Source organism: Osmerus mordax, chromosome 4 (genome assembly GCF_038355195.1).
Source record: "Osmerus mordax isolate fOsmMor3 chromosome 4, fOsmMor3.pri, whole genome shotgun sequence".
Classification (NCBI taxonomy): domain Eukaryota; kingdom Metazoa; phylum Chordata; class Actinopteri; order Osmeriformes; family Osmeridae; genus Osmerus; species Osmerus mordax.
The window spans coordinates 16,835,256-16,861,166 of record NC_090053.1 but is presented as its reverse complement, the minus strand read 5'-3'; the positions used below and the strand labels follow the sequence as shown (position 1 = coordinate 16,861,166).

At 43.2% G+C, this 25,911-nt stretch overlaps 3 protein-coding genes across 3 annotated transcripts in view; 2 read left to right on the top strand and 1 right to left on the bottom strand.

Annotated features, from left to right (window-relative positions):
• The first annotated feature begins 11,049 nt into the window (after window positions 1-11,049).
• Window positions 11,050-15,235, top strand: irak4 (interleukin-1 receptor-associated kinase 4). Its single transcript, XM_067234465.1, is given in 12 exon segments — window positions 11,050-11,118; window positions 11,338-11,483; window positions 11,684-11,836; window positions 12,173-12,333; window positions 12,434-12,498; window positions 12,909-13,023; window positions 13,134-13,243; window positions 13,378-13,564; window positions 14,154-14,216; window positions 14,385-14,543; window positions 14,907-14,933; window positions 14,935-15,235. Coding segments are annotated over 12 exon segments (1,227 nt in total). The 5' UTR covers window positions 11,050-11,116; the 3' UTR covers window positions 14,974-15,235.
• Window positions 15,236-15,577: 342 nt separating this feature from the next.
• twf1a (twinfilin actin-binding protein 1a) lies at window positions 15,578-22,565 on the bottom strand. The gene is made up of 9 exons (XM_067234467.1): window positions 22,466-22,565; window positions 21,275-21,355; window positions 20,778-20,956; window positions 19,973-20,068; window positions 19,741-19,845; window positions 18,077-18,202; window positions 17,474-17,624; window positions 16,588-16,709; window positions 15,578-16,439 (listed from the first exon to the last, which is right to left on the bottom strand). The coding sequence occupies exons 1-9, from the start codon at window positions 22,488-22,490 to the stop codon at window positions 16,272-16,274; spliced, it is 1,053 nt and encodes a 350-aa protein (XP_067090568.1). The 5' UTR covers window positions 22,491-22,565; the 3' UTR covers window positions 15,578-16,271.
• Window positions 22,566-25,094: 2,529 nt separating this feature from the next.
• The window catches only part of tmem117 (transmembrane protein 117), a 30,355-nt gene continuing 29,538 nt past the window's right edge, over window positions 25,095-25,911 (top strand). Inside the window, exon 1 of the mRNA XM_067234988.1 lies at window positions 25,095-25,374. Within this exon, the coding sequence (XP_067091089.1) occupies window positions 25,095-25,374 (280 nt within the window). The remainder of the gene's footprint in view (window positions 25,375-25,911) is intronic.

The following is a 25,911-nucleotide window of genomic DNA, read 5'->3' as shown; positions in this document are numbered from 1 at the left end:
ATTCTTCTCCATTCTATCACTCTGTGTTGCCAGGAATCTAGTTCTGCTCTGTCTCTCTCTCCCCCTCTCCCTCTCTGCTTTCCATCCCAAACTGCTGTGGCTTTCTATGACTGGTGGGTCTGTCTGTATCTCCAGTCTGGCGCGGAGGAGAGGAGACAGAACAAAGTGCACTCCTATCTGCCCTCTGACCCCACCCTGCTGTCTGAGAGGACATCAGAAGTAATGGCCTACTGACACCTTCCTCAGTTCCTCAGTCAAACATCACAAGAGATTTCTCTGTTACCTGAAGACATTAGCCTTCACCGACTGGATGACCCAGCAGACGCCCTCAAGTCTGTGCCAGTAGGGCGACTCATATGAAACACAATCCAGCGGACCTAATGAATCCCCCCTCCCTGAAACTCTGGATATGTGACCCATAAACACCCCAGTGAGGATCTCTCCCGCTTGGTGAGTGGCATGGGGTTGGCATGTCTGTGTCATCATAAACACTTCAGCGTCTCTGCCTCAACCTTGATGCAATGTCTTAATTGAGGGAATATAGTTTTGCGACATACATACATACATACACACAAACATACATACAGTACATACCATACATACATACATACATGCATACATACATACATACAATAGCACAAATTGGCCTTGGATATATTCAGCACAGATGTAACTTATGAGTCTGTCACTAAGGATGACTCTTACTGATGACTCTTCCCTCATCCATGCACCACACACTCAGATTGGTGTTGTGCTATTCGGTTAGTGGTGCTTGTTCTCCACTATGTACAACTATCTACAGCCTACATCTGGCTCAGGCAACACAGCCTGCTCAGTCCTCGTCTGGACCTGGTCTGGGCCGCTCCGGCCTGGCGGCACTGTTGATGCCATCTAGACGATCTTGACATGAATAGGGACAGACAGGGAGTGGCTACAGGCAGGGGGGAGGTTGGGGGGAGTTTAAAGGGTAAATGGATGTTGTAAAGAGGTAGTTGAAGGTTATACTGTACCTCTAAATCGTTCTGAAGTGTAACTATGGAGCAGTTTCAACATGACTAAAATGGTATTGCTCTAGGTATTGCTATGTGCTGTAGTTGCGTAGTAGTTAATGCAACCTTAACGTAAAGTGTTGTAAACACTATCATCTTAAACGAACAAAAGGAAAGGTAAAAACACCTACATATGTTTCAATATCTACTGCCAAGTCTTATGAAAAAAGGTTTCTGTCAAACACCAACTTTGGCTCCTCATCCAGAGACAGTTGTAATGATGATAATCTCAAGTCTGTGATCTACAGAGGAGAGGTATGTTTCCCAAAACTGCTTCACTCCTCCAGTGTTTGCAGCTTAGTGTTCTGGGCTGACACCACTGCAGAGACTCCGGCCAATTCTCTTTTGATCTACTCTTCAATTACACTGTGTAGCAATCATCCCTCCATCCCAAGGATGGTGATTGAACTTGAAAGCATCCACACTGATAATTTAGCAAGCATGCATGGCTATTTTGAACAGCTTGTAACTCTTGTAACTTGTTATCAAAATGAATTGTCTCGGTTTAAGGCTCTGCTCGACTATTCTTCAACATCTTTTCATAATCTGTGGCTCAAGGGACATTTCCAAATAGTGTCAATTTGCATTTACAAAAAATTGGCGAAAACGACAGCTTAGTTAAAGACGCAGCGTTCTCTAAACAGAAGTGGATCCGTAAGGCACGGATCTCTCCGGTCTCTGGATCCAGAACAGCCGTGCCTCTAGATGACAGATAGTCTGTGGAAAATGAGGTGCCCTGTTATGCACGTTCACAAGCATCCTTTCATGTGGCAGCTTTTCCAAAGGTGCAAAGGTGAACCCTCTGATTGACTGGAGGCCTATTGAAAGGCACTGGTTCTCACTTGAGGGCTACGAAATGAGTTTAACATACAGGAAGAGGTTGGGGCGGGATTAACGTGTTCTGAGGATTGTGTGAACGGTGAAGCATGTCAAAGTGTTGGGTCATTGTGGAAAGCGGATTGGACACGGCAGTCTGAAAAGGTAGCTCCCGTTAGAAGCTGCGAGGCATCACACACAACTGTCACGCTCATAGGCCACACACACGGGTGCTTAATTTACTGGCAACCGAATGATAACCAATCAATCTGGACCCCATGTCAAACTAGACATTAGTTAAAAGAAGAAATATGTCTCCTTTCTTGCATCACAATGTGCAGTTGAAGTAGCCAAGCAGAGGGGAGAACTATATACTGCCCGGTCACGCACAGTATGTCTGTTTCCTGTGCTCACCACCATTGTGTTCACTGCAGTTCAGTGTGGTCCTTTCTGTTCTCATTCATCCATGGACTATGGTTGAGGATGTGTTCAATCTCCCAAATCATTCAAGGACCCCCATTCTCTCAGACGTTACTTCTTTCCACTTGGTCAAACATAGCCTTTTACGACAATGTTTTTTGGACATAGAAGGATAAAATCTCCGGATTAAGATGACTCAGCATTTGGACGCTCACACAAGCTTGCCAGGCGTTAACGGTAAGCGTTAACGATACGCAAGAGAAGGCTTTAGTGTTTGGGATCAGAGAGAAGGAATCGCGTCATAAACACTCGACGAGGGAAAAGCGTCATAATCTACCGGGTACTGAATAGAAAGTCAAGGTTTGTGCCCCAGAGTGAGGATGGAGTCGCAGGCTTTATAACTTACATTGGCCAGGTTTCCCAGATTCGTTAAGAAGCTCTTAACGCTAAGAGCTTCTTAACGAATCTGGGAAACCCGGCCATTGTAAGTTACATTGTTAACCTGCTTTGTAGTCATATAGCAGCTGAGCTGTGAAGGGTAAACCCAAATCGACATATTACATGGCTCGACATGCTTTTTATGACTGTTTTTCACATTATGTTAAAACATGGTATGGGACAAATTGTGAAGGATTGGCAATAGGCATTATCTACAGCATTACAGTATAGTGTTAAGAAACAATGGAGAGTATCAAACATTTGTTTTCAAATGTGGGTAGGGCAACTTTTGTTGATGACTGAGGATGCGGCCGTTTAGTATTATTTTCTTAATGTTAATGTCATGTATGATGAAATCTATTCCCCTGGATAGAATCACTACATTGTGATATTGTAATTTCCTTTATAATATGCAATACAATTATAATATGCATTGTTTCTTGATATTAAATTGAGACATTGACAAGGCAATATATTGTCTTGATCTAGTGTGTTCATAATTACCATATGCCAATGGTAAATCCTTCAATTTCTCCCACTTTGGACACATCATGAGCTTAAAAAAATGATGACACAGTGACACCTTTTTAACCTGTTTTACCCCTTCCTCAGGCATGAAAACTATTAAGTAAATCCTTTTACATGTTCAAGCAAGTTTCAAGGGAAAGTGGTGAATAGTTGTTTTCATTGTTTTATTGTTTGAGGAGGATGACACCTGGGCTTCTCCATTGTCGCTGGCGTGCCTCTGATATTCACCAGACTAAGATGCTTGGATCTTCTTTGAAGTCTGAGGTACTACTGTAGAGTCACCAATGCTATCCTGCCAGGGATATTTCTTCAAGCACAGAATAGTATCCACCACCTTTCAAAGGGTTACAATTGAGGTGACATTGAGGTGAATTGCTTTTGAGAACAGCTTGTTTGAAAAAAACGACTTCTAACAAAAGAAAACAACGTGTTACTTACATAACAAGGGATGACTTCAAGTCTTGACGTCTTTCTGGAAGGTCTCTGTGCCCACCTGAAAAAGATAAATCTGACTGAAGGAGACATGAAGTCACTCTTTTTTCTGTCACACAAGGCTGCTAATATTTTGAACAAAGGCAACAAGACTCTGAATCACGAAAGAGCTGTCCACCTCAGTTTTTTTTAGGTTCGGGATCTACCAGTTGTATAAAAATATCTTTACTCCTTAATAGCTGCATATATATATATATTATATTATATATATATTATATATATGTAATATAAGTATGGTAACTATATTCAACTATTTGAGCCACATAGGACCCTAAACACTGAAATATACTCCAATTTCACAAAAGGCAGGTCAGCGACAAAACATTTTGTGACTAAATAACTACTTCAGATTTTGTACAGCAGCAATAACCATGGTGACATAAGAGAAGGTAGGCTATGTCTTTATGTTTACTTGTGAGCCAGCTCACATTTTGCTTTTCAAAATTCACTGTTGTGTAGGCTACTTAAACTTCTTTGCTGTTACCTTTTTAATTTTCTTTTTATCTCGCATCACGTCAGAGGTTCTTTGGTATACTGCCCCACGACTTTTGTTGCTATTGCACCTTGCGTATGCGTATTTTAAGGGCCAGGGAGATGTGCACAAACTATGCACCAAACGAGTGCTGGAGGCCTACGTGCGGCAGCCATTCAGCACATCCAGCTGCCTTAAGTGAGTCCTTCTGTACTGGGACAGCTAGAACATGGAGAGTTGTGTTTTCTTTGCATCCCAATCCCATCCTGAACTTCATCCAAACACACTTTGTAGAATTTCAAGATATAGGAAACCAACCCAGATGTCACATACTTGACCTCTGCCCTGCCTCTTTCTCACAGTTCATTTGTAGCCAATTAGAGTAAACCCTTCTCATCAGGGAACTAGCAGAGATTTATATCCCAAGTTTCTTTTCTCTCTTCAACAAACAGTTTTGCAACTTCCTATTTGTGTTGTCACTATCCTCCTTATTGTCTGGCTGTGTTTGCTCTTTTTCTCCCTCCTAGCCGGCAGGGGTTTGTTGTGCTAGCAGTTAGCATGTTTGTTCCGGGTGTCTTTGTGGCTATGGAGATCAGGATTAGCATTGACAAGCGTTGGATTACAGGCCTCCTGTTGCCGTGTCAAAGGTCCACCCTGGCTCCTTTCACCTCCGACCATGGAAGAGAAAAGCATCAATCGTGGGGGTTACCTACCGTCCATGATTCGCTTAAGATGATCATAAAGCTTTTTGAATGATCTGGGTCACTGTTCACCCCCCTCCTTTCTCATGAATTATTGTACGGTTTGTGTCCTTAGCATGGACGCACCCACAAAAGGAGCCCTCAAGATGTCGGCTCTTCACAATGGTTGTTATAAACTAAACCTTCAGATCACAATCTACTTCCCTGGACTTAATCCCTGATGGAGTGTGTGTGTGTGTGTGTGTGCGGAATTATTTTTAAAAATCACTTTGTGTCTATATTGCAGACTTTCCAACATTTTGAGGAGTTGACAGTGAACTGAGTCCTGAGTTTTTAAGATGACCGTAGACTACAGTTCCTCGTACTACAGACCAGTAGAGATGCCAGGGTATATTTTGCTCAAAGGGATCTGCTTCATTGGGAAGATCATTTAGGGATCCTGGCCATGTTTCTGTGGAAATCTGAGAGGCCAACCGCCTGCGACCACGCAGTTTTGATGACCACTCTACTACATCACACCAACGAGCTGCCAATCAAACTGAGGCCAGACCATTCCTGGGACAGCTGCTCTGATGAGGTGTGTGTGGGTGCGTGTGTGTGTGCATGTGTGTGTGTGTGTGTGTGTGTTTGTGTGCGTATGTGTGTGTGGTTGAGGGGAAGGGGGGGGGGGGCACAGGAGGAGGCACATCCACCGAAACATCTGCTCCAGATGTTTCCTCTGGACATGCCACAGTTCAAGGGAGAGGAATGGGCTGAGGCAAGCAGCAGACTGGGCTTAGCCCTAACAGCAGACTGGGCCTAACCCAGCAAGACTGGGCCTAGCCGTAACAGCAGACTGGGCCTATCCCTAACAGCAGACTGGGCCTAGCCCTAACAGCAGACTGGGCCTAACCCAGCAAGACTGGGCCTAGCCCTAACAGCAGACTGGGCCTAACCCAGCAAGACTGGGCCTAGCCGTAACAGCAGACTGGGCCTAGCCCTAACAACAGACTGGGCCTAACCCAGCAAGACTGGGCCTAGCCCTAACAGCAGACTGGGCCTAGCCCTAACAGCAGACTGGGCCTAACCTTAACAGCAGGACTGGGACCTAGCCCTAACAGCAAGACTGGTCCTAACCTTAACAGCAAGACTGGTCCTAACCCGAACAGCAAGACTAGGCCTAGCCCTAACTGCAAGACTGAGCCTTACCAAGACAGCACTGCCCTCTTCTGGGGTCACATGAGCCCAGTATCAGATGTCACAGGTCATCGACGAGCACTCAGTTCCAGAGGACAACGGTGTAGTGAGCTGTTTTATTTCCAGCTCAGATAGTTTCACAGCAAGTTTATTTACTGAAGTGCTGAAGTGTGGGGCTGATTTACGGACTGTTTTGGTCACTGTCCTGGTAAAAAAAGATCGAACAGGACACTACTGCCCTCTATGTCTGTGCCTGGTAAGAACAATGCACTTGTCCAATTGACATCTGCTCTATAAGGGTGTGCATAATGTTAACACTAAATTCTGAAAACAACCACTTTGACATTTTAAATGAAACAATTTCTGAAAAACATTTGACGTCATTCGTGACTTTCCTGCACAAAAATATTCAATAGTCATGGAGTTGAAACGCAAGACTTGGTATTACAGGTAGTTCATAGATGGGAGAGGGAACAACAAATGACTAAATGTAAATGTAAACAGGAAGAGAAAACGTCTGAAAAGCGAGAGACGAAGAAAGCAGAGCGATGGAAGACCCCCAACTGAGAGCACACAATGCCCATCGGGACAGTGCTGCCAAGACCCTGGTGTGGACCATGGGTACACAGACATGCTCTGTGGCTCCTATGGATCTGATGCCATGCTCTATCCCTCCCCCGGTGTTCCTTACCCTGTGCTAGTGGGTCATGCCATTCACAAGGCTAATTGTCATTCTGCCATAGAGGACCTCTAATCATTGGGCTGTTTAACAGTGTTGCTACCTGAGCAGACTACTGATGTTCTCATGGATGCTAGCCTGTAACATACTGTACAGCGCATGCATAGCTACATCATTCAGAAGGTGGCACGCACCTGTTCAAGCACTCAGGGACAACATGTACGGGTTTAATCACAAATAAGTGATTGGAGAGTACAAATCCAACGAACTTGAAGTTTCTACTTTTATGATCCAGTGTGTTCTAGCTTTAATGGTCAACAATAAAAGGACTATCATAAGGCATGCAGCGTCTGTTTCCTAATGGGAAGATAAAAAAGTCCTGCCCCCCCCCTGCGCACACACACACATGACCCCAGACCCTCGTTGTTGTTTACGAAGGTCATGCCATCATCACATGACTTGTTACGACGACTTCCTCCGCCCACCGGGCCTCTCCCTGGTGATCTAACCTGCTCTGGCACTTCTTTACCCCAACCCTTGTTCCTGAGCAGCAGGGGGCTTCCTGGTCTCTCTTCTCTGCCCTCTCTCTCCCCCCCCCGTGTCTCTCTCTCTGTTCTCTCCCTCTCCCCCGAGGGCTCAGACTCTGCTTCCCTTCTCTGGCACATGGTCACTGCAAATCAGAACCTGCCTGGAGTCTTTCTCTCTCTCTCTCTCTCTCTCTCTCTCTCTCTCTCTCTCTCTCTCTCTCTCTCTCTCTCTCTCTCCTCTCTCTCTATCTCTCTCTCTTTCTCTCTCTTTCTTACTTTTTTTCTTTCACTCCCTCTCATTCTCTGACTCTATCTCTTTCTCTACTCTGATACTTTGCTCCGTACAGAGCAGGATACTGAAGCTGGACTTGTGATATCTGTGCGTGTGAACTGTGTGCAGTGCATGGGGGATCCTCCCTGCGCGGTTCAGGGAAGCACGCAGGAGACAATTAGAGACTTCAAAGGCACCCCTTGTGCAGGTGTGAGGGCTGTCTGACACAGCTCTAATCTGAGGGTGGCTTGTCAGTTGCACGCCCCCGTCAAACATGGAACTCCTTTGAAGGTTCTAAGGCACAATAGCAACATCTTTACATTACAAACATCACACCTAGCCGGTCGCAACCTTGGGCGTGTATACAGACACGAAGACAGCTACATGCCAACACACACAAACTTGCGAGAAAGCAAGCATGCAGCCATGAATAAACACACACATACATAGAAACATATGTTGTTTTTACCAGCCAATGCAATAAGCTCATAAATGTGCTGTATTTGTGGAGACTTGCTAAACCCGGGGATTGTGAGAGCTCATGTTTGGCCAGCATCATGTTAGTGGTTTTAATTATGTTGTTTCATTCAAAACAAGTTTTAATTTTATCCTTATGCCTGTCATTTTCAGAAGTTGTAAATTGTTGATTAAGTATTTGGATACAAATTGCCCCCCTGAGATGATGCTTGTGTCTCATAGGACTAGAAACATGGTTTGTGGAGTATTAGTCCCCTGAGGCAGGTGGTATTATGCTTTATTATAGTCTTATAGTAATTAATAATGTTATCATGAAATGATGAATGAAATGTGAATAACCAAGTAATATCTTACAGGACTGGAGAGACACACACTGTACACAAATTCTCTCTCTCTCTCTCTCTCTCTCTCTCTCTCTCTCTCTCTCTCTCTCTCTCTCTCTCTCTTTACACACACACACACACACACACACACACACACACACACACACACACCGTGTGTCCTCATCCCTACAGCCAGACCACGCACACGGAACTGATCATCCAAACAGAACACGCCCAGTACAAATAGCAACTAGGAGACTATAAACAGAGTACGGTCTGTGCGGCTAATAAAGAAATGAATGATTGATGAGTCTCGATTACTTCCAAAGAGCAATTAATTCCTGGCTGGTTGTACGTGTGCTGTGTTGAGCATTTACCACCCCCTATTTTCTATTTCATCATAACATAGCACACATTCCCTAAGCCAGACCGAATAAGGCTTTTACTTTGTCTCAATATGTGTGCTTCGACCAACGGTTGTTTCCGAAGTAGCCTAGGCTACTTAAAGGTCGGTTAGATGACAAAATAGTAGGTTGAACCAGAGCTAGATTTCTCTTTACAGCTCTGGGCTGAACAAGTTAGTTGTCGCTTATGGCGTGAAATTAGTGCCAGGAGAGCGAGCTCTGTAAAAACGATTTGTAACTTGCAAAAAAGATTTGTCTCTGTAGAAAATGATTCGTGTACTTGCAAAAAAAAAGTTTTGTGTCTCCGTAGAAGAAGGCAAGATTTGTGTACTTGCATAAAAGATTTATAACTTGCAAAAAAGATTCGTGTACTTGTAAAAAAAAGTTTTGTGTCTCCGTAGAAGAAAAAGATTCGTGTACTTGTAAAAAAATGTTTTGTGTCTCTGTAGAAGAAAAAGATTTGTGTACTTGTAAAAAAATGTTTTGTGTCTCCGTAGAAGAAAATGATTCGTGTACTTGTAAAAAAAAGTTTGCTAGGTTTAATGACTGGTCGTCTAATTAAATATCCGTATACATATATACATTAAAAAACTATTCAACTTACTACGACTCTTATCCATTAATTTATACTGTTCGGAGAGTGCTAACCGAATAATCTTTAAATGTTGCATTGAAGATACATGCCCATGGATGCATGCCCGGGAGTCAGGTGGCTGAGCGGTGAGGATAATCGGGCTGGTAATCCGAAGGTTGCCAGTTCGATTCCCGGTCATGCCAACTGACGTTGTGTCCTTGAGCAAGACACTTCACCCTACTTGCTTGGGGGAATGTCCCTGTACTTACTGTAAGAATCAGAATGGAATTTATTCGCCATGAAAGTTTGCACAGACAAGGAATTAGCTTTGGCAGGAAGGTGCATACAATAAACATATACCTAAAATTTAAATATGTGGACTATCTATACTAAGGGTACATAAACTAGCAGTACTAAGTGGGATTAGAATAGAATTAAATATTTTCTATTCTAATCCCATTTAGTACTGCGTTCTGGATAAGAGCGTCTGCTAAATGTAAATGGATATTTTGAACTACTTACCAAATGACTCGCCATTGAAATCATCAGCATTCTAGTTTTGTTCTTATTCGCTGACGTTCTTTGTGTGATAGACAGACGAAAATCTCCAATGATACTAGACACAGAAATGGCTATATATGATTGGCTTAGATGGTTTTGGGAGCATTGTTCCCGCCTTCTTCTACGGAGACACAAAACTTTTTTTACAAGTACACGAATCTTTTTCTTCTACGGAGACACAAAACCTTTTTTACAAGTACACAAATCTTTTTCTTCTACGGAGACACAAAACTTTTTTTTACAAGTACACGAATCATTTTCTTCTACGGAGACACAAAACTTTTTTTTACAAGTACACAAATCTTTTTCTTCTACGGAGACACAACTTTTTTTACAAGTACACGAATCTTTTTTGCAAGTTACAAATCTTTTTTGCAAGTACACAAATCTTGCCTTCTTCTACGGAGACTCAAAACTTTTTTTGCAAGTACACGAATCATTTTCTACAGAGACACAAATCTTTTTTGCAAGTTACAAATCGTTTTTACAGAGCTCGCTCTCCTGGCACTAATTTCACGCCATAGTCGCTCTGCTCACATTGTCCACTATAGGGCGACGTAGAGACAAAAAACAGTTATCCTTAACACTTGGTGATGAATTTCCCATTGGACTAGGCCTTCCCACTAAATTATTGGACAGTGTACAGTTTGTATTGTTTATAAAGTTCTACTTGGTTGTTCTGCATAGGAATTAAGAAATTATGTGGAACGTTGAACACACACAAGCATAATGTGGGTACAAAACTGAAAGCAGTTGAATCGAGGACATTGAAAATGAAAGCGCATTATCCGTGTTGTCGAGAAATTAAAGGGGACGCCAGACTCGGCCCCTGAGCCGACTACTATTGTACGCGTAACTTTTAGGGAAGTTACTCAATCGGGGAAAACACGTTTTAAATGTGGATTTTCATAAACAAGTTAGACAACGAGCACTCCACGACTCTTTTTCAGGTAAGATACCTTTTGGAACTTATCGGATGACCATTTCAAATTGACAAACAGATAACCGTTCTACGTAACTTCATGAAGTTAAGTCTACATTTGACATTTTCAGAATGAATAACACGATGACATCGTCCACGTTAATCCGAAACCTGAACTACAGCATCCGCCGCTCTCTTTCCGACTTTTTGGATCCTCAAGATAGCTGGAAAGAGATCCTTGTATCCATACCCAAACCCACAGGCGAACCTAGATACTCACAGCATCATGTAAGGTATAGCCTACAGTCTATATACAGATTCTTATAAGCATCTCTCAGACCATCTGTAAATAGATCTGTTAAAAATGAAACCAAATCATGTTCTCTCTCTCTCTCTCTCTCTCTCTCTCTCTCTCTCTCTCTCTCTCTCTCTCTCTCTCTCTCTCTCTCTCTCTCTCTCTCTCTCTCTCTCTCTCTGTGTGTGTGTCTTCACTGATCCTTCTTACAGGAGATTTGAAGCATTTATTGCACAGGGGAAAAGTCCAACGATGGAGCTACTGAACGACTGGGGCACATCCAACAGCACAGTTGGAGACCTTGTGGACATTTTACTTAGCCACAAGTTACTGGCTCCAGCCAGTATTCTGTTGCCGGGTAGGATATTAGAGAAAAATAATACGGTCTTCTTCAACTTCATTTTAATATTAGTGTGGGATTGAAGAGAAACGAAATCCCCATTCTCGTTATGTATAAAGTAGCATAATTAAACCAGAAAATAATAGATAACTTTCCAATATTTCTGTATTTTACACCTGTGTATTTATCTCTTTTATTTTTCCTGGCTGGGTCACTAGACAGAGTACAAGCGCAGCGTTCAGCATCTGCTGTTCAGCCAGCCATCTCTGCCAGTGCTACAGAGAGGATCAACAACACTCCAACTATAGCCATGGGAGAGAGTACACAGGTGTCTTCCACCAGAAACACACCTGTGCAGGTTCAGGACTCTGGTGAGTGGAGACAGGTGGACTATCACATAGTTCAACCTTTGTACTAATAATAACTGTTTGTTCAAATGCTCTATTACTCAGCCATACTTATCCCCCAAATATATACACACAGCACAGAGCATGGTCATTTATTGCAAAATACATTTTTCTTTGTAGGTTAACATTCAAGAACCTGTGAAAGGTTTAAAAGTTTGAGACAAAATAGTTTTAGTATGTTCCAGTTTGTGTGAAGACAGTGGCACACAGCAGTCAGTAGATGGCAGTAGATGGTTTTAAATGAAACATTATCTGAAAGATATGAAGAAGCCACAACTGTTAAATATGTCCACCTTTTAGGCTTTTTTAGGTTCTCATTCCATGAGCTGGAAAGGATAACTGAGAAGTTTGATAACCGGACAATGTCAGAAGGTGGTAGAAGACTTGGTGAAGGAGGCTTCGGGACTGTGTACCAAGGGATCATTGATGAGAAACCTGTGGCAGTTAAGAAACTCCATTCAGTAAGCAGCACATATGTATTACAAAATGTATACACTGTCTGCTAGTGGTGAACAGCTTATTAGCCAATGGCTATGAAACATTCAAGGTGTTTTGTTTTAGATGGAGGACATCTCAATGGAAGAATTGAGAGTTCAGTTCAATCAGGAGGTCCAAACTCTGATGACGTGAGTGTCTCTTCTGTACCTGCTGTGTGTGTGACTGTTCTGCTCTGTGGAGACTCACAGGAAGTCCCCGCTTGCTGACTTCCTGCCTATTAATAACCACTACACCTTGTCATAATGCCCAACTGACAAATACATCTATTTGATGAAGCTCTTCCCTTATTCATTTGATTAGGCTGTGTCTCCACCAAAAATGGGTTTGACAAGTTGCTGCACTTAAGAGAGCCTTCTGGTCATTCTATGGAATGCATAGAATGGTTGTTTCAAAGATGCATGTGTCTCACAACCTCACTGTTGTTCTGTGTAGAGGGCACTGTTTGGTTACGTTGTTTCATGCAGAGGGCACTTGCTGATGACATCATTCTAGTTGCATGTTGAGGGCACTGGTTGACGACATCATTGTTGTTTCCCAGGTTGACGCATGAGAACTTGGTGGACATGGTTGGGTATTCCTGTGATGATCACTGCCCTTGTTTAGTGTACGCTTACATGTCCAACGGCTCGTTGCTGGACCGACTGGCTTGCTTGGTAAGCTTGGTGCACACATACCATTCCCCCCATGCAATCTCTGTAGCACATACACATATATTTATGTGTGTTGTGTTACTACTGTATGTGGTGTTGGAATGCCGTTGTAGGACGGGACCCCCTCTCTCTCCTGGCACAGGAGGTGTCTGATAGCTGTAGGAACAGCCAGGGGTTTGGATTACCTGCACAGAAACCACCATGTTCACAGGGATGTCAAAAGGTTGTATATCTCTACAGATGTTCCACATTTGATCAATTATATCAATAACATTGAATACAATCGGTTATCACTTTGCTAATACATAGTCATACTTTACCTGGTTGTTTTTAACCAAAAATGTGTTTTGTTTCCAGTGGAAATATTTTGTTGGATGATAAACTGGTGGCGAAGATCTCCGACTTTGGGCTGACACGGGCTTCGACCACGCGGTCATCATCCACGATGATGACAGAGAGGATTGTGGGTACTACAGCGTACATGGCACCAGAGGCCCTCAGGGGTGAGATCACCCCCAAATCAGATGTCTTCAGCTTTGGAGTGGTGTGTCTTTTTACCTCTATAAATCTCTCAAGACCTAGTACAGTGAACAGATATTATACAGCAACATTTTGAATTTAATCTACATACATTTGATCTGCAGTAGCTATAACAAACTACCCCACTCTAAACTAAAAACCAGTGTTTGCTTTTTAGACCATTACTTAACAATTTGAAAACATCTTAGAAAGACTATGGTAAGAATATTAATGGATACTGAACTGCTGCACAAGCAAAAAGTTGAAAACAAGTGTTAACTCAGCAATTTATCTCTCAGCCAGACTCTTCCAAAACGACTGACACAACATAATTGCTGGACCCTCAAATTGGGGAAAATCATATACACATGTTTAAATCCATGCATGTGGACCAGCCAGCGACATTATTTTCCCTATCTCATCAGTATGGAAAGGTTTTTGAACGTATTGTGTGACACCGCTATAAAGGAGACCAATATGGCGCTTGTCAACTGTGAGAACCATAGAGTGGCTGAAATGTGCAGCAGTACAGAACAGATAGATCAGTGGAGTAATAGAGGCCTTGTGTTGTGAAGACAGGTGGTTAACCTCAGGTCTCTCTCTGTCATCTCCAGGTGCTTTTAGAAATACTGTCTGGACTCCCGCCAGTCGATGAAAACCGCGACCCGCAGTTTCTAGTAAGTGTCACAATAGCGGCTTTCTCCATCGATCCATGAAGGACATACTAATTTTCTAATGATGACAAGCGCACTGGTGTAAAAACACCAAAGACTGTCCAGTACCTCTGTCTGCCACTAAATGTTCTGCTGTTGACGACGTGCTTGTCTTGGTCTCCGCCGTCCTAGATGGAGATGATGGCAGAGATACAGGAGGAAGAGCGCACTCTGGAGGACTTTGTAGACAAGAAGATGGGCGACGTGGAGATGCCACAGGTGGAGTGGACCTTCGCCCTCGCCGGCAACTGTCTCTGCGACAGGAAGAACAAACGGCCGGTGATCAAACAGGTGGGGGGGGGGACGTTGCGTATTCGTAGGAACACACGAATAGATCTCACAAGTAGATTTCAGTCGGTGGTAATGTGGTTCGTTTACCGCAGAAGAAGAATTCACAAACCCCCATCCCTGCAAAGCGTAGATCCTGAAAAGCTATGCTGAGAACAGTGAAACAGACAATGCCTTTGATGTCAAGCAGCTATGAATAAACTAAGATATTTCTGGAGGGTTAGAATCCCCATCTGTATAGAGCACATGGGTTCTGCTTGAATCTAGTCTCACCCCCCCCACTGTGTGTAATAAGACATGAAGGCATGTCTGTGTGCATATTTGTCTGTACAAACACTTGATGTTATTGCCCTCTTTTCTGGACAGGTTATGGAAGAACTTGAAGATCTCATCAAAAAGCCTTTCCCTCGAGGAGCAGGAGAGTGAGGCTTAGCAGAAACAGCACAGCAGGGAAGGAGATTCCCTGGTGCAGTCCCACCTGCCATTTGCTGCCATTCTTCACGTGTCTCGTTAAGCTGAATGCTTTTAACATGGCAATTGTGCTTATGAACTGTGACCAATAATATAGCGAAGAAAAATGTATTGAGTATATATTTAAACTTAAACGTGATTGCTTGCAATAGAGTATTATTGAATAACTAGTGTGAAGGTGATCACTAAAGCGAGTCAAGTTATGATTTAAATATTTTATTTACCTTTTAAAAAAATCAAACATTTGAATTAAGAAAAAGAATTAAGACCAAACATGACAGTTTTCACTACTATAACCATGACGTCATAGAGAGCGTAAAGGGAATTCCCTTGTCAATGAGGTGAGCGTTTTAACAAGAGTGGTTCATCTAATGTTCATCAGTAGACATGTGACCTTTGTGGCAAAGAAGTCAACATAGGAGCTGCCATCCCTATTCTGTGACTTCCACATCACTGAAGCTGGATGGCACTGCAGTGCCTCAGTAACTGGAGATTGCTGCTGGAAACTGCTGGAAGCTCCTGTTCTCCAAGTCATATGACCCCAACGGACAACATAGACGGATAAGTACAGACAGACGAGATCTTTAATTACAGAGCACCACAGACATACAGCACTTGCATAGAAAAATAAGTTGTTTCTCAGCAGATGTGTTTTATGTAAACCACAGTTTCATAACAAAAAAAAAAGTCACTTATTTCCTATATATATATATATATATAAAAAAAAAACACGGTATTAAAATTATGAATGACAAGGAATTTCTTTTTTTCTATTTGGACCTCTTCAAAGCTGTGCAGAGACAATTTGTCTCAATTCCCAATGAAACACTTAATTTGACACTGACACAAGGAAAGCAGGGACAGATTGCAAGCATGTGAACTGATGGATGGGTTTGGCACAAATTCACATTAGTCGCGCTAACATTAACATACTTCTGAAGCTTTTTTTGTGTATCTGCAACTACAGTGTAAAAACTCAGACCTTCTCAAATCTAGCCTCCATGACTTTGTCAAATACTTGTGAATGCAGTTAATACATATATACTCCTACAGCTTCCATTTTACAGGCTTACAAATGGAAGTTCTCAAGTGTGTGTTTCTCTGCTCAGTTGTCCTTGATGTGCATAGTAGAGTCTCTGGGTGGTGGTGGGTTGGAGGTTGAAGGAGATTTCTGAAGGTTGTGTCAAATGAGAATTCTCTAGATCACTTGGTATGTCCCACTGTGGAACACGTGTGTGTTTTGGGGGGAGCGGGCGGTATTCAGTCATCCTCCTCTCCATCTCCAGGCTGTCTGGTTATGCGGCGTCCACCCCTCTTCCCAGTGGGGCCCTTGGGCTTGGCGAAGGCCTGTTTGTGGGCATGCTGCTTGGGATGGACCTCTTCGTACAGGAAGTCACCAGTCAGTTCTTCCCCATTTTCTATCTCTAGCTGAGAAGCGACACAGAAACGGCAGTGATCAAACCGAGATCGAGAGGTCGACTCCATTAGTGTGCGAAGCTACGGGACTTGGAACAGGAAAACGTCAAAACACGTGTATTGTTTTAGTGCTGAAGTGTGTGCTATGAAGGTCTCCTACCTTCTTTTCAATCTCCACCTGAAGATTGTTTTCCACCATGTCTACAAGGGGGTTCTTGCAACTGGAGTACAGCATCCTCTCCTTGATGCTGCACTTGTACCCAGGCATGGAGTAGATGAACACTGGCAACACAACACAGGCAAAGTTCCACACAGCATGAAGAACAAGGTGGTTTGGAGGGCAGCCATCACTGTCCACCTACTTCATAACCTCCAGACACCCCTGCCTTCACTTGCACCCAGGTTACAGACACTGGGATGTACTTTAAGTGTAGTAGAGGTGGTTCGGCAAGTAGCCATGCTAGATTTTGAGGCAAGTGTAAAAGCTCTGGGTTCAAAACCATGGCAAAACTTTACAATAAGGTGACACTAAATACCCTGTAACAAAATGGCAATACCTTTTGTAAAAAAGGAATAGCCATGTAATGAAATGGTATAAAGTGTTGTCAGTATGTTATTAACCCTTGTGTTATCTTCGGGTCATTCTGACCCATCAGTCATTGTGACCCACCGTCGTATTGCGACAACTTTACCTCATACAAAAACAAAGTGAAGCATTTTTTTTTTTTTTTTACCGTTGGGCTGTCTCAGACCCCCCACATTGCGAAGGTTAAAATAAAATTATTTTTATTTGTTTTTGTATTGGGTAAAATTGGGTAAACACAACGATGGTTCGTTATGAACCTTTGGGTCATGTGACCCGAAGGCAGCACAAGGGTTAAAAAGGAAAGCATAGTATGGGGGGGAGGTGTAAGGGGTAAGTGGATGTTGTGTTACCAAATCAAGATCAATGTTAATCCACTTGGTTGAGGTTGGGAAAGCCCAACCCCAACCAAACCAAGTTTCACTTGTGTAATAACTTGTACCTCTAAACTTATCAAGTTTACCTGTAGATTCCAGGTAGTCCCCCTCGTGGGAATGTTTATACTGGAAGAAGTGGTAGCGGGCGGTGTCTTTGGGAATGCGCTTCGGCAAATCTTTCAACTCTGTCGGGTCAGTGTTGGTCAATCGAATGAGCTCCTTTTCAAAATCTATTTCCTGTTGACAAACAATCCAATAATGTGTGAATGTAACATTTATGCCTGGAGAATATCATTTTGTCAAATGTAGAATCTTTGTTTTATTTTTGAGTCATGAAATACTGAGGGACTTTTTATGTTCTGATAATGACATAATTCTGGTACAAAAAGGCAGATTGGACAGGGCAGTGCCGGCTGTCCGTCACAGTTATCCCTTTGTCACCAAAATCTGACCCTGTGACACAACCTCTTGAATTTCAATGAGAACAAATGACACAATGTCACACAGACAAAATGCACTGTTTTGTCTCCTAAATAACCCCTTGGTCGAAAATCTCAATGGATATTTGTCACTTCAGACAGAAGATGATAGAAAAAGGAAAAACAAACATGGCTGATTCAGCGGACTCGTCGGGCTGAAGCCGGGGAAATACACCAGAGATAAAGAAAGAGGAAATGAAGGGAGCTCACAAGTTGTACATAGTTGACTTTCTTGTCCCTGAATCGTTCCAGTGCCTCGACAGCATCTCCGTGCATGGGGAAGGCTACCCCCTGCAGTGTCTGCTGCTTGGTGTCCACGCTGATGTCTGTCTGCACCTGAACACACACACACACACACACATTACACACGCGCACCAAACACTTAAAAAACGGAATAACAAGACTTTGCAAATACCTTTAGTTATGGTCATCACACAGGTTGTGCATTGTTGAGAGGGAACCGCTATTTCAATTGAGCACAACTCCCTTGAGATTAGCATTTAAACCTCGGTCCCACAACACTGGAGATGTTACTGGCGCTCCTTTATTGAGCCTGATGAGGCGAGGCTCTAAATCCCCACCTCGGTTTGGAAAGGGAGGGAGATTACTCTGATAGATTTTTAGAGCCTTGTTCCCCACTCAAACGCCAGCCCTGCCCATGCACACCTATGGCCCTCTGATGGGCCAACCGCATTCAACCAGAGGATTGTGTTTTTTGGGGGGGGTATTATTTAATTCTATCTATTTAGGAAGAGTATGCAGTCTCTCTGATCCGCATGAATGAACGATAAACATTTCAAAGCCTCTTTTGTTCCCACTCACTGCTTAGTTTGTATTATCTTCCTTCAACAGCTGGACGACAGACAGGAATGCAATTCTGACTTCCTGATTTGCTTTCTGCTACTGATTGGCTGTCCTGGAGAGGAGAAGCCTCGAAAAAGACTTCCTTTTATGGTGTGTTAGCTGACAGATCGGGTTTACTTGATAGACTGGGCTGAGGAAGACAATGCTGTTTCCCTATAGCCAAGAGTCCTGTCGTGTTGTTTTCCGAAAGCACTGCACTGCTTTTCAATGGACACAGTGAAAGAGGAGAAGCGCACTTCTTTGTTCGGTTAAGAAAACTCAAACAATGGAGTGCATTCTAAACAAAAGTTAAATGGTATTGGATCCACTATACCAGTTTAGCACAGGCCATCACTTTCCAGAGTTCCCCTAATCTTATCAGCGGAGTCAGGTACCAGACAAGGGTGTGACCTTTCCTGAAACTTGCACACTCATGAAGAATCAATAGAAAGTATTGAATGACCACACCTCATCAGATTTGGAATAACGGGGCCTATATATGGGCTCATGAACTCATTTTAAAACAACATGTCTTTGTTCACAAAGCACAACATTCATAAAGCAACGTTCTGTTACCTTTTCTGAGCTTGTTGTCTACAGGAAGAAACATTGCTGACCCTCAGTAACAGAAATTTGTCTTCCACAGTCGACACAAAATTCTAAGCAGATGTGTTTTTTGGATATCTTGCTTTCGTGTTGAAATAAACCACTATTATTTTAGTGCTGAAACGGCCCGCTACAACCACTGCGTTTGAGACCACATCCAAAGCCATTACCACACCCTCCGCACAGGTTCACATGAATTCAAAACACAGTGGAATGACCACCCCAAAAACACGAGACCCCCCAAAAAATGATCTGTGCCAACAAATTCACCTACACAAAGAAAGGGCAGCGACTGGGCCGTGAACTTCTAAGAAACTTCAACCGTATCCACGGGGGATAAATCTAAAGAGGAACTACTGAATCTGCCTCGCACAGGAAGTGAAGACGGTAGGTGTCGCTATGCGAAGTGTTTGTGGGTGAAGTACCTGATTCAGTTTAATCTTCCTCAGCTCCTCCTCAGCGGCCGTGAGGGGCAGAGGAGCCGCCTGGGACATCAGGTACTTCTGATAGCCTCTCAGACACACTTCATCCTTACAGAGAGCAATGCACGATGTTAGCCACTCGTCAACCACAGTTACGGACGGCATACCGTCACAGACTCAAAAAGGTGTGAGGACGGGTTACCAGACATGTGTTTGTCGTACAGCCTCGACTAACCCGTGTGTTGCCAAAGATCTCATCCTTGATGTGTCCACCACCAAACTCTTTCTTCAGTGTGGCCCTGGTAGCAGCATATAACATTTTTGGTCGCACCTGTTTGGAAAATAAAATGTGTATTCTTAATTGACATCATTAGCTGGCTTAATTTAACTATTGCATGACCATACAATCTGCAGTCTAAACAACGGCCTACCTTGAATGGGTAGTAAGTATGTGTTAGATAGTCCTAACCATTTTACGCACCAATTTAATAAGGCTACAGCTACAGCAGCAATGGGATATCACACAGCTACAGGACATGTGCAACAGTTTTGAAATCCCTGGGGCGTCCAGACAAGCCCGAACCAGTGGCCCTCTGCCTTGCATTCTGAGTAGGAATGTGGAGCCCTGCCCTGTCTGGTGAAGGAGCCTCTGCCACACAACTCTTTCCCCTCTGCTGCTACAGTCTTCATTACTGCGCACTCCTTGCACTCTCTTGTCACTTAATTCACTATTAGTGTTCCGAGATTCACTTTTGGTGAGAGCAGGGTTCGTCTCTGCACGGCAAACAACGCAGCACACCACACAAGGAGTCGGAATCTGACATGGGTCTGCATGTGGAGGAAGGAGGGCCTCGCTAACACAACTGTGCTACCTCATCTGCACGAAGAAGCTATGCTTAGAGAAGCAGAGGTAGGTTTAGCTCAGTGGTTAGAGCACCGAACTGCAGATCAAGAGCTTGCAGGTTCAAATCCTCCGGCACTTTTGGATTCAAAACGGCTGCTAAATGAACACATTATAGAAGCGGGGATGGGCGTCTTACAGGAGCGTGGTCAGGAGACCAGGCCAGGAAGATCCACTCGTAGCCCTGGTTGTTGGTGGAGTCAAGGCGGTATAAGATGTAACATGGCATATCATCCTCCAGCAGAGGCAGAACCAACGAGTCATACTCATGGTCCCATGTCGTTGATGCTTGCCCGGTTTCACCCAGCGCTAACTGCTCTGAAACACAACATATTTGGATTTTTATGTAACAGACAGACATACGTTTTGTTTGTTTTTATTTTACAGGATAGGTTAGAATGAAGGATATTCTGTACCATTTTTACATTTAGTCATTTTAGCAGACGCTCTTATCCAGAGCGACTTACAGTAAGTACAGGGACATTCCAAGTAGGGTGAAGTGCCTTGCCCAAGGACACAACGTCAGTTGGCATGACCGGGAATCGAACTGGCAACCTTCGGATTACTAGCCCGATTCCCTCACCGCTCAGCCAACAGACTCCCTTTTGAAAAGAACATTATATTTAACTGACTTACCATCCTCGATCACAATCTTGAGGACTCGATATTGGTCTCCACTTTTTGCATTAGCAAATATGTCCTTTACGTCCTCACCAGCTATGCAACATAATTGAATGTGTTAGTGTATTTCAATCAATATAACCACTCAGTGCAAACATATGAACGAACTTCAACAGACTGCATTTAGCATTTATTCTTCAATGTTCTGTATAATTTCATTGTCTAGGATTTTTACATTTGGTTGGTTTCACTCAAAATACTGCTTCCAAAATTGTGTTTGCAGTGTGGAGTTCATTTCAAATGCCATTTCAAATAAAATGTTTAACTTCACAAACCGTGCACTTATTTTGCCATTCAGATGAATTCCTCAATCTAGTCAAGGTAGAGCATATGAAGACTACAGTACCATGCTTGTATTTAGGCCTATCTCTGGCAACAGCCAAACGAAATACCTCTTTCATTCAATCATCCATAAATGTAATGTAATTAGTGACTTTAAACTTCTTTCTTTCCAATGGAAGTGAACTATAAAACAGTGAGTACTGTTGATCAAACAGTAAAGACAACATGCAGTGAAGATCACTATGTTGTTAAACAGATTAACTTGTTTCGTGCTCGGCATTCTAATTAGCCATCTCCTCGCGCAGCAATCTGTCAAAAGTCCCCTTCTCACACAATGCCACTACTTGCTAATGCATTGCACTGTATTTCACTTCACTCATTAATAATATTCAATGTAACTCACAATGCACGGGATTAGGGTGAGATGAACTAGCTAGGAAGCAGCAATATCCATATACAGGTAACTAGTCGTGTTTAACATTTTCGGTATAGTGTGGGCCAACTCAGCTGTTTGAATGAAGGCGTTGCCCAACCATTCCTGTCAACGATACTTTTCACGCTTATAGCTAGCTACTAACATGAACTAGGAATACAATACAATAGCCAAATGTGTCAGCCGAATACATCGGCTTTCAGGCAAACCAAGACAGTCCACTGAATCAATGCTAATCGAAATCACTGCTAACAGCAAGCTAGCTAGCAAGCTAGCTAGACATCGTCTGCGATAGTGTAAAATTGAGTCCGGGCACACTCGTCCACTTGCTCAGTCGGTTGCAGTGAGCTGTCTGTTGCAGTTAATAGTACACCGACCATAAAGTTCAAATGTGCCAAGTAAACTATTATTAATATTCGTAACATAGCTACCTTGTATTCCCGTTTGATGTGACATAGTGCCTTTTGGTTTTTATCGAAAGAGGGGATGAAGCTGATGATGAAAAGCAGAGTGAGGAAGTAGGAAATGGACTACAGTAACACGATCCGCACTCTAAATGTCGTCATCAGTCTTCTGGTCACATGGCGATGAAGTATTTATGAATGATTGTTTCAAATGTCTTTAATAAATTGAAACCATATAAATCATATTGCTCCTGTCAGTTTAGAGTGAGTTATTAATCATGTGTAATTTAATTATTCCTGGTGTACACTATTGAATGCATTAAAATCACCTTCTGTATTCCCACTCTTGGCCCAAGACAACATTACTCTTCGTTGTTATTCCTAGATTATGTAAAATTCATGAATGTCATATGGCCTGATTTCTTTCTAAATGCTGTATTGAATCAGATGCCTTGATAGCCTCTAATTAGGTGTTGACTGATGGACAGTCTGTCATTTGGACCATAACTAATTTTGTAACCATTTGGGCCATAACTAAAATCCTATATTGAATATTTGACGTTAAATGTCAAATTAATTCTGTTCAGAATTGTGTTCACACTGATAGACATCCCTATATTAACTCGACATTTGAGACGAAATATTTGTGGTAAAGATTAAGGAACAGGTTTATTTAATGCTTCCTGTTTCCTTCCTCTCCTCCACTCAATATAAATAAATATATCTGCCCTAACAAAATATCCCCGCTGCCCGTGGGAAGCTCCATGGATTTGTTACATTGCATTGAACTGATGGTATGCAGTCGCCGCGGGAATAGCATCCACCAAGTGATCTCCAGCATCCTAGACACAGACCAGCGAGCCGCTCCGACCGTGCTGACCAAGCACCTCGTCACTGACTCGTAGCTGCATGGCCGGCCAGCACAATGGAAGAGGATTTGGGGGTGCCACTGTTTTAGCAACAACAGGTCGTATGGATAATCCTGTCACAGCCGAGCCAGACGAGTTTCCCTCTGTCGTCGGTGTCGGTGAAGATGATTAGAGCGCCGCTGTCTGCTCACGGGGCTTAATGAAGATGCAAAGAGAGCCGTGTGGGAGCGGGGCTTCTCGTCCCGAAAACAACGATTGACAGGGAAGCGTTAACCAGCGCGGAGCAGGTAAGTGTATGTGGTTGTGTGTCAGTATTTATATCTAGATCAAATACGGAGGCTGACATTTTTCATGAAATCTACAGTAATTGTAGTAGGCTACACACCGCGGATTGGAGTAGGGTTCAGTTGTGTAATCACAAATCTAGTCGGGCTTGAAAACCCCATGGATCAAGTGTTATATGAGGATAGACAGATTTGCTGTGGTTTCACAAAACAGCGAATCTAGTCGTGGCAACAAAGGGGAGATTGATGCATGTCTTATTATTGACGAAAATATTTTTGATTGAGCGTGTAAGGAACTTTGAAGGCAGACTTAAAAATAAGAGAGATATAGCACAGTGTTTCCTGTAGTGTTTTGATTATCTTCTTTCTTATTGGTCACTACAAGGCCAGATGCAATTCTTAAGGTGGCCCAGAGAAAAACACTGTTAGAGCAAGGGCATGGAGTTTCAGTGAATGACCATATCCCCCATTATTTTCATGCAGATGGGCAATGATGATGAATTGTCCCAATTTAAATGAAAAGGGGATCTTAAAAATTACACTTGTGACAGCATGTTGGTGTGTATCTACTGGGACCTATAACACCAACAACTAAGTTAGCACATCATACCAAGACTAAAATGATGCCTGTGGGATTCAATACCCCCAGAGAGGTTGGAAGAAGGTCTATTTCTAGGGCATGACATCATCCCAATTTCACACTGTGGATATTTTGGGAATCGGTGTCGGAGGAGGTAACCGGTTTGGGAGGGCCAGAGACGGCAGGGCCGTTCGTGGTGTTGAGGGAGGTGGACTTCTTGGAGGAATACTTGTGGATTTAAAAATACTGAGGCCTGGCTGTTGGGAAGTTATTTAAGACTGCACTGCCTGGCAGCCCCAGAACACATAAACACCAGTCATTGGAGGAAGGGAAACAGGCAGGTACTGAATGCAAGCAGCAGTCATTTGGTACAAGAAGTGGTAGGCTACAAAGGGCTGCTTTGTTCAGGTAGGACAGTTTATCCCACAGTTTGATTGATTATATATAGCCTAATACAAATATAAATAATGATCTATACTATAGTAGTATAAGTATTTGATCATTTGGATTTTGATCATTTAACTTTTGATAGGTTCTTCATAGTTAGTAAACTGAAAAAATATTGAACTTCCACATGTGGGCTACTACTGTGTTGATTATTCGGTGCCTACATTGCCTATGAACACTTAGTCTTATTGTGATTTCACTCTGAATACTTGTGTTAAAAACCCATGAACAGTATGAACAGTCTGCATTTAGAATAATCCTAGCCTGTACGGAACTCATGAAATTTGCACAGTAATCTGCTGCAGATTTGGTGATAATCTCTCTGCAAAAACCATTCTCCTCTCATGGCCTCTTCTCTGTCCTTCTCTTCTCTTCCCTCATATCCTCTCCCTTCCTCTTCTGTTCTGTTCTCTCCTCTCTTCTCTGTCCTCTTCTCTTGTCCCCGTCTCAGGTAGACTGTGGCTGGCTCCATCAGGATGGAAATTGATGCACGTTTCCGCTACTATTTCCAGCACCCCTGGTCTCGTTTGTTCGTGGCGTACCTCGTGACGTTCTGCAACTTCCTCATCTTCGCAGAGGACCCCATCTCCCACAGTCAGACTGAGGCCCACATGATCGTGGTGGGCCACTGTTTCTCCTTTGTGGTGAGCAAGTACCCAGGCGGAGGATGGAATGTCTTCAAAGTGCTGCTATGGATTCTGGCCATCATCACTGGCCTGTTTGCTGGGAAGTTTATATTCCACCGGCGGCTCTTTGGTAAGTCTTGTGTGGCCCGATGTGGAATGCAGAGTAATACAGAAAAGGTTCTCATAAGGGGTTCTGCTACTGTACTGTGAAAGGAGGCACTCTGGTAATGAAGGCAAAGCACAAACACATGTACTCATTCCTTCAGCGTAATCATTTTGTTTCATTGCGACTTGCTTTCCCCTTCCATGATTCCACTCATTGCACCCACATGCTACTGTGCCTACCTCACTCCTCTCCCTTCGCCCTCCTTCCACCCCTCTCCGCCCAGCACAGCTCTCCCCTTCCACCTCCATCTCCACCCTTCTCCCCAGCTCATTCTCTCCAACTTGCCACAACCCTGACAACCCTCACCCCACTCCCTGGTTGACGTCGGAAAGAGGCTTCCTTGACTTCTTGTGACTCACTCCTTCCATGTTTTCAACCTAGATATAAGCGCGCTGAGATATCTGCTCCTAGTCTGTTCCTCGGATGAGCTGTTAATGACTATAATTAGTTGGGGTCACAGAGTGAGGGATTGTTCTGTCATCTCTGAGTGACTGGCGGTCT

What these genes read in the sequence shown, in the direction of transcription:
- twf1a (XM_067234467.1), bottom strand. Translation starts at nt 22,490, where the DNA reads ATGTCACATCAAACGGGAATACAAG. An exon ending in CAAGATTGTGATCGAGGATG is followed by an intron (nt 20,957 to 21,274) that starts GTAAGTCAGTTA and finishes GTTGTGTTTCAG; the next exon opens with AGCAGTTAGCGCTGGGTGAA. An exon ending in GGTCTCCTGACCACGCTCCT is followed by an intron (nt 20,069 to 20,777) that starts GTAAGACGCCCA and finishes TTTTCCAAACAG; the next exon opens with GTGCGACCAAAAATGTTATA.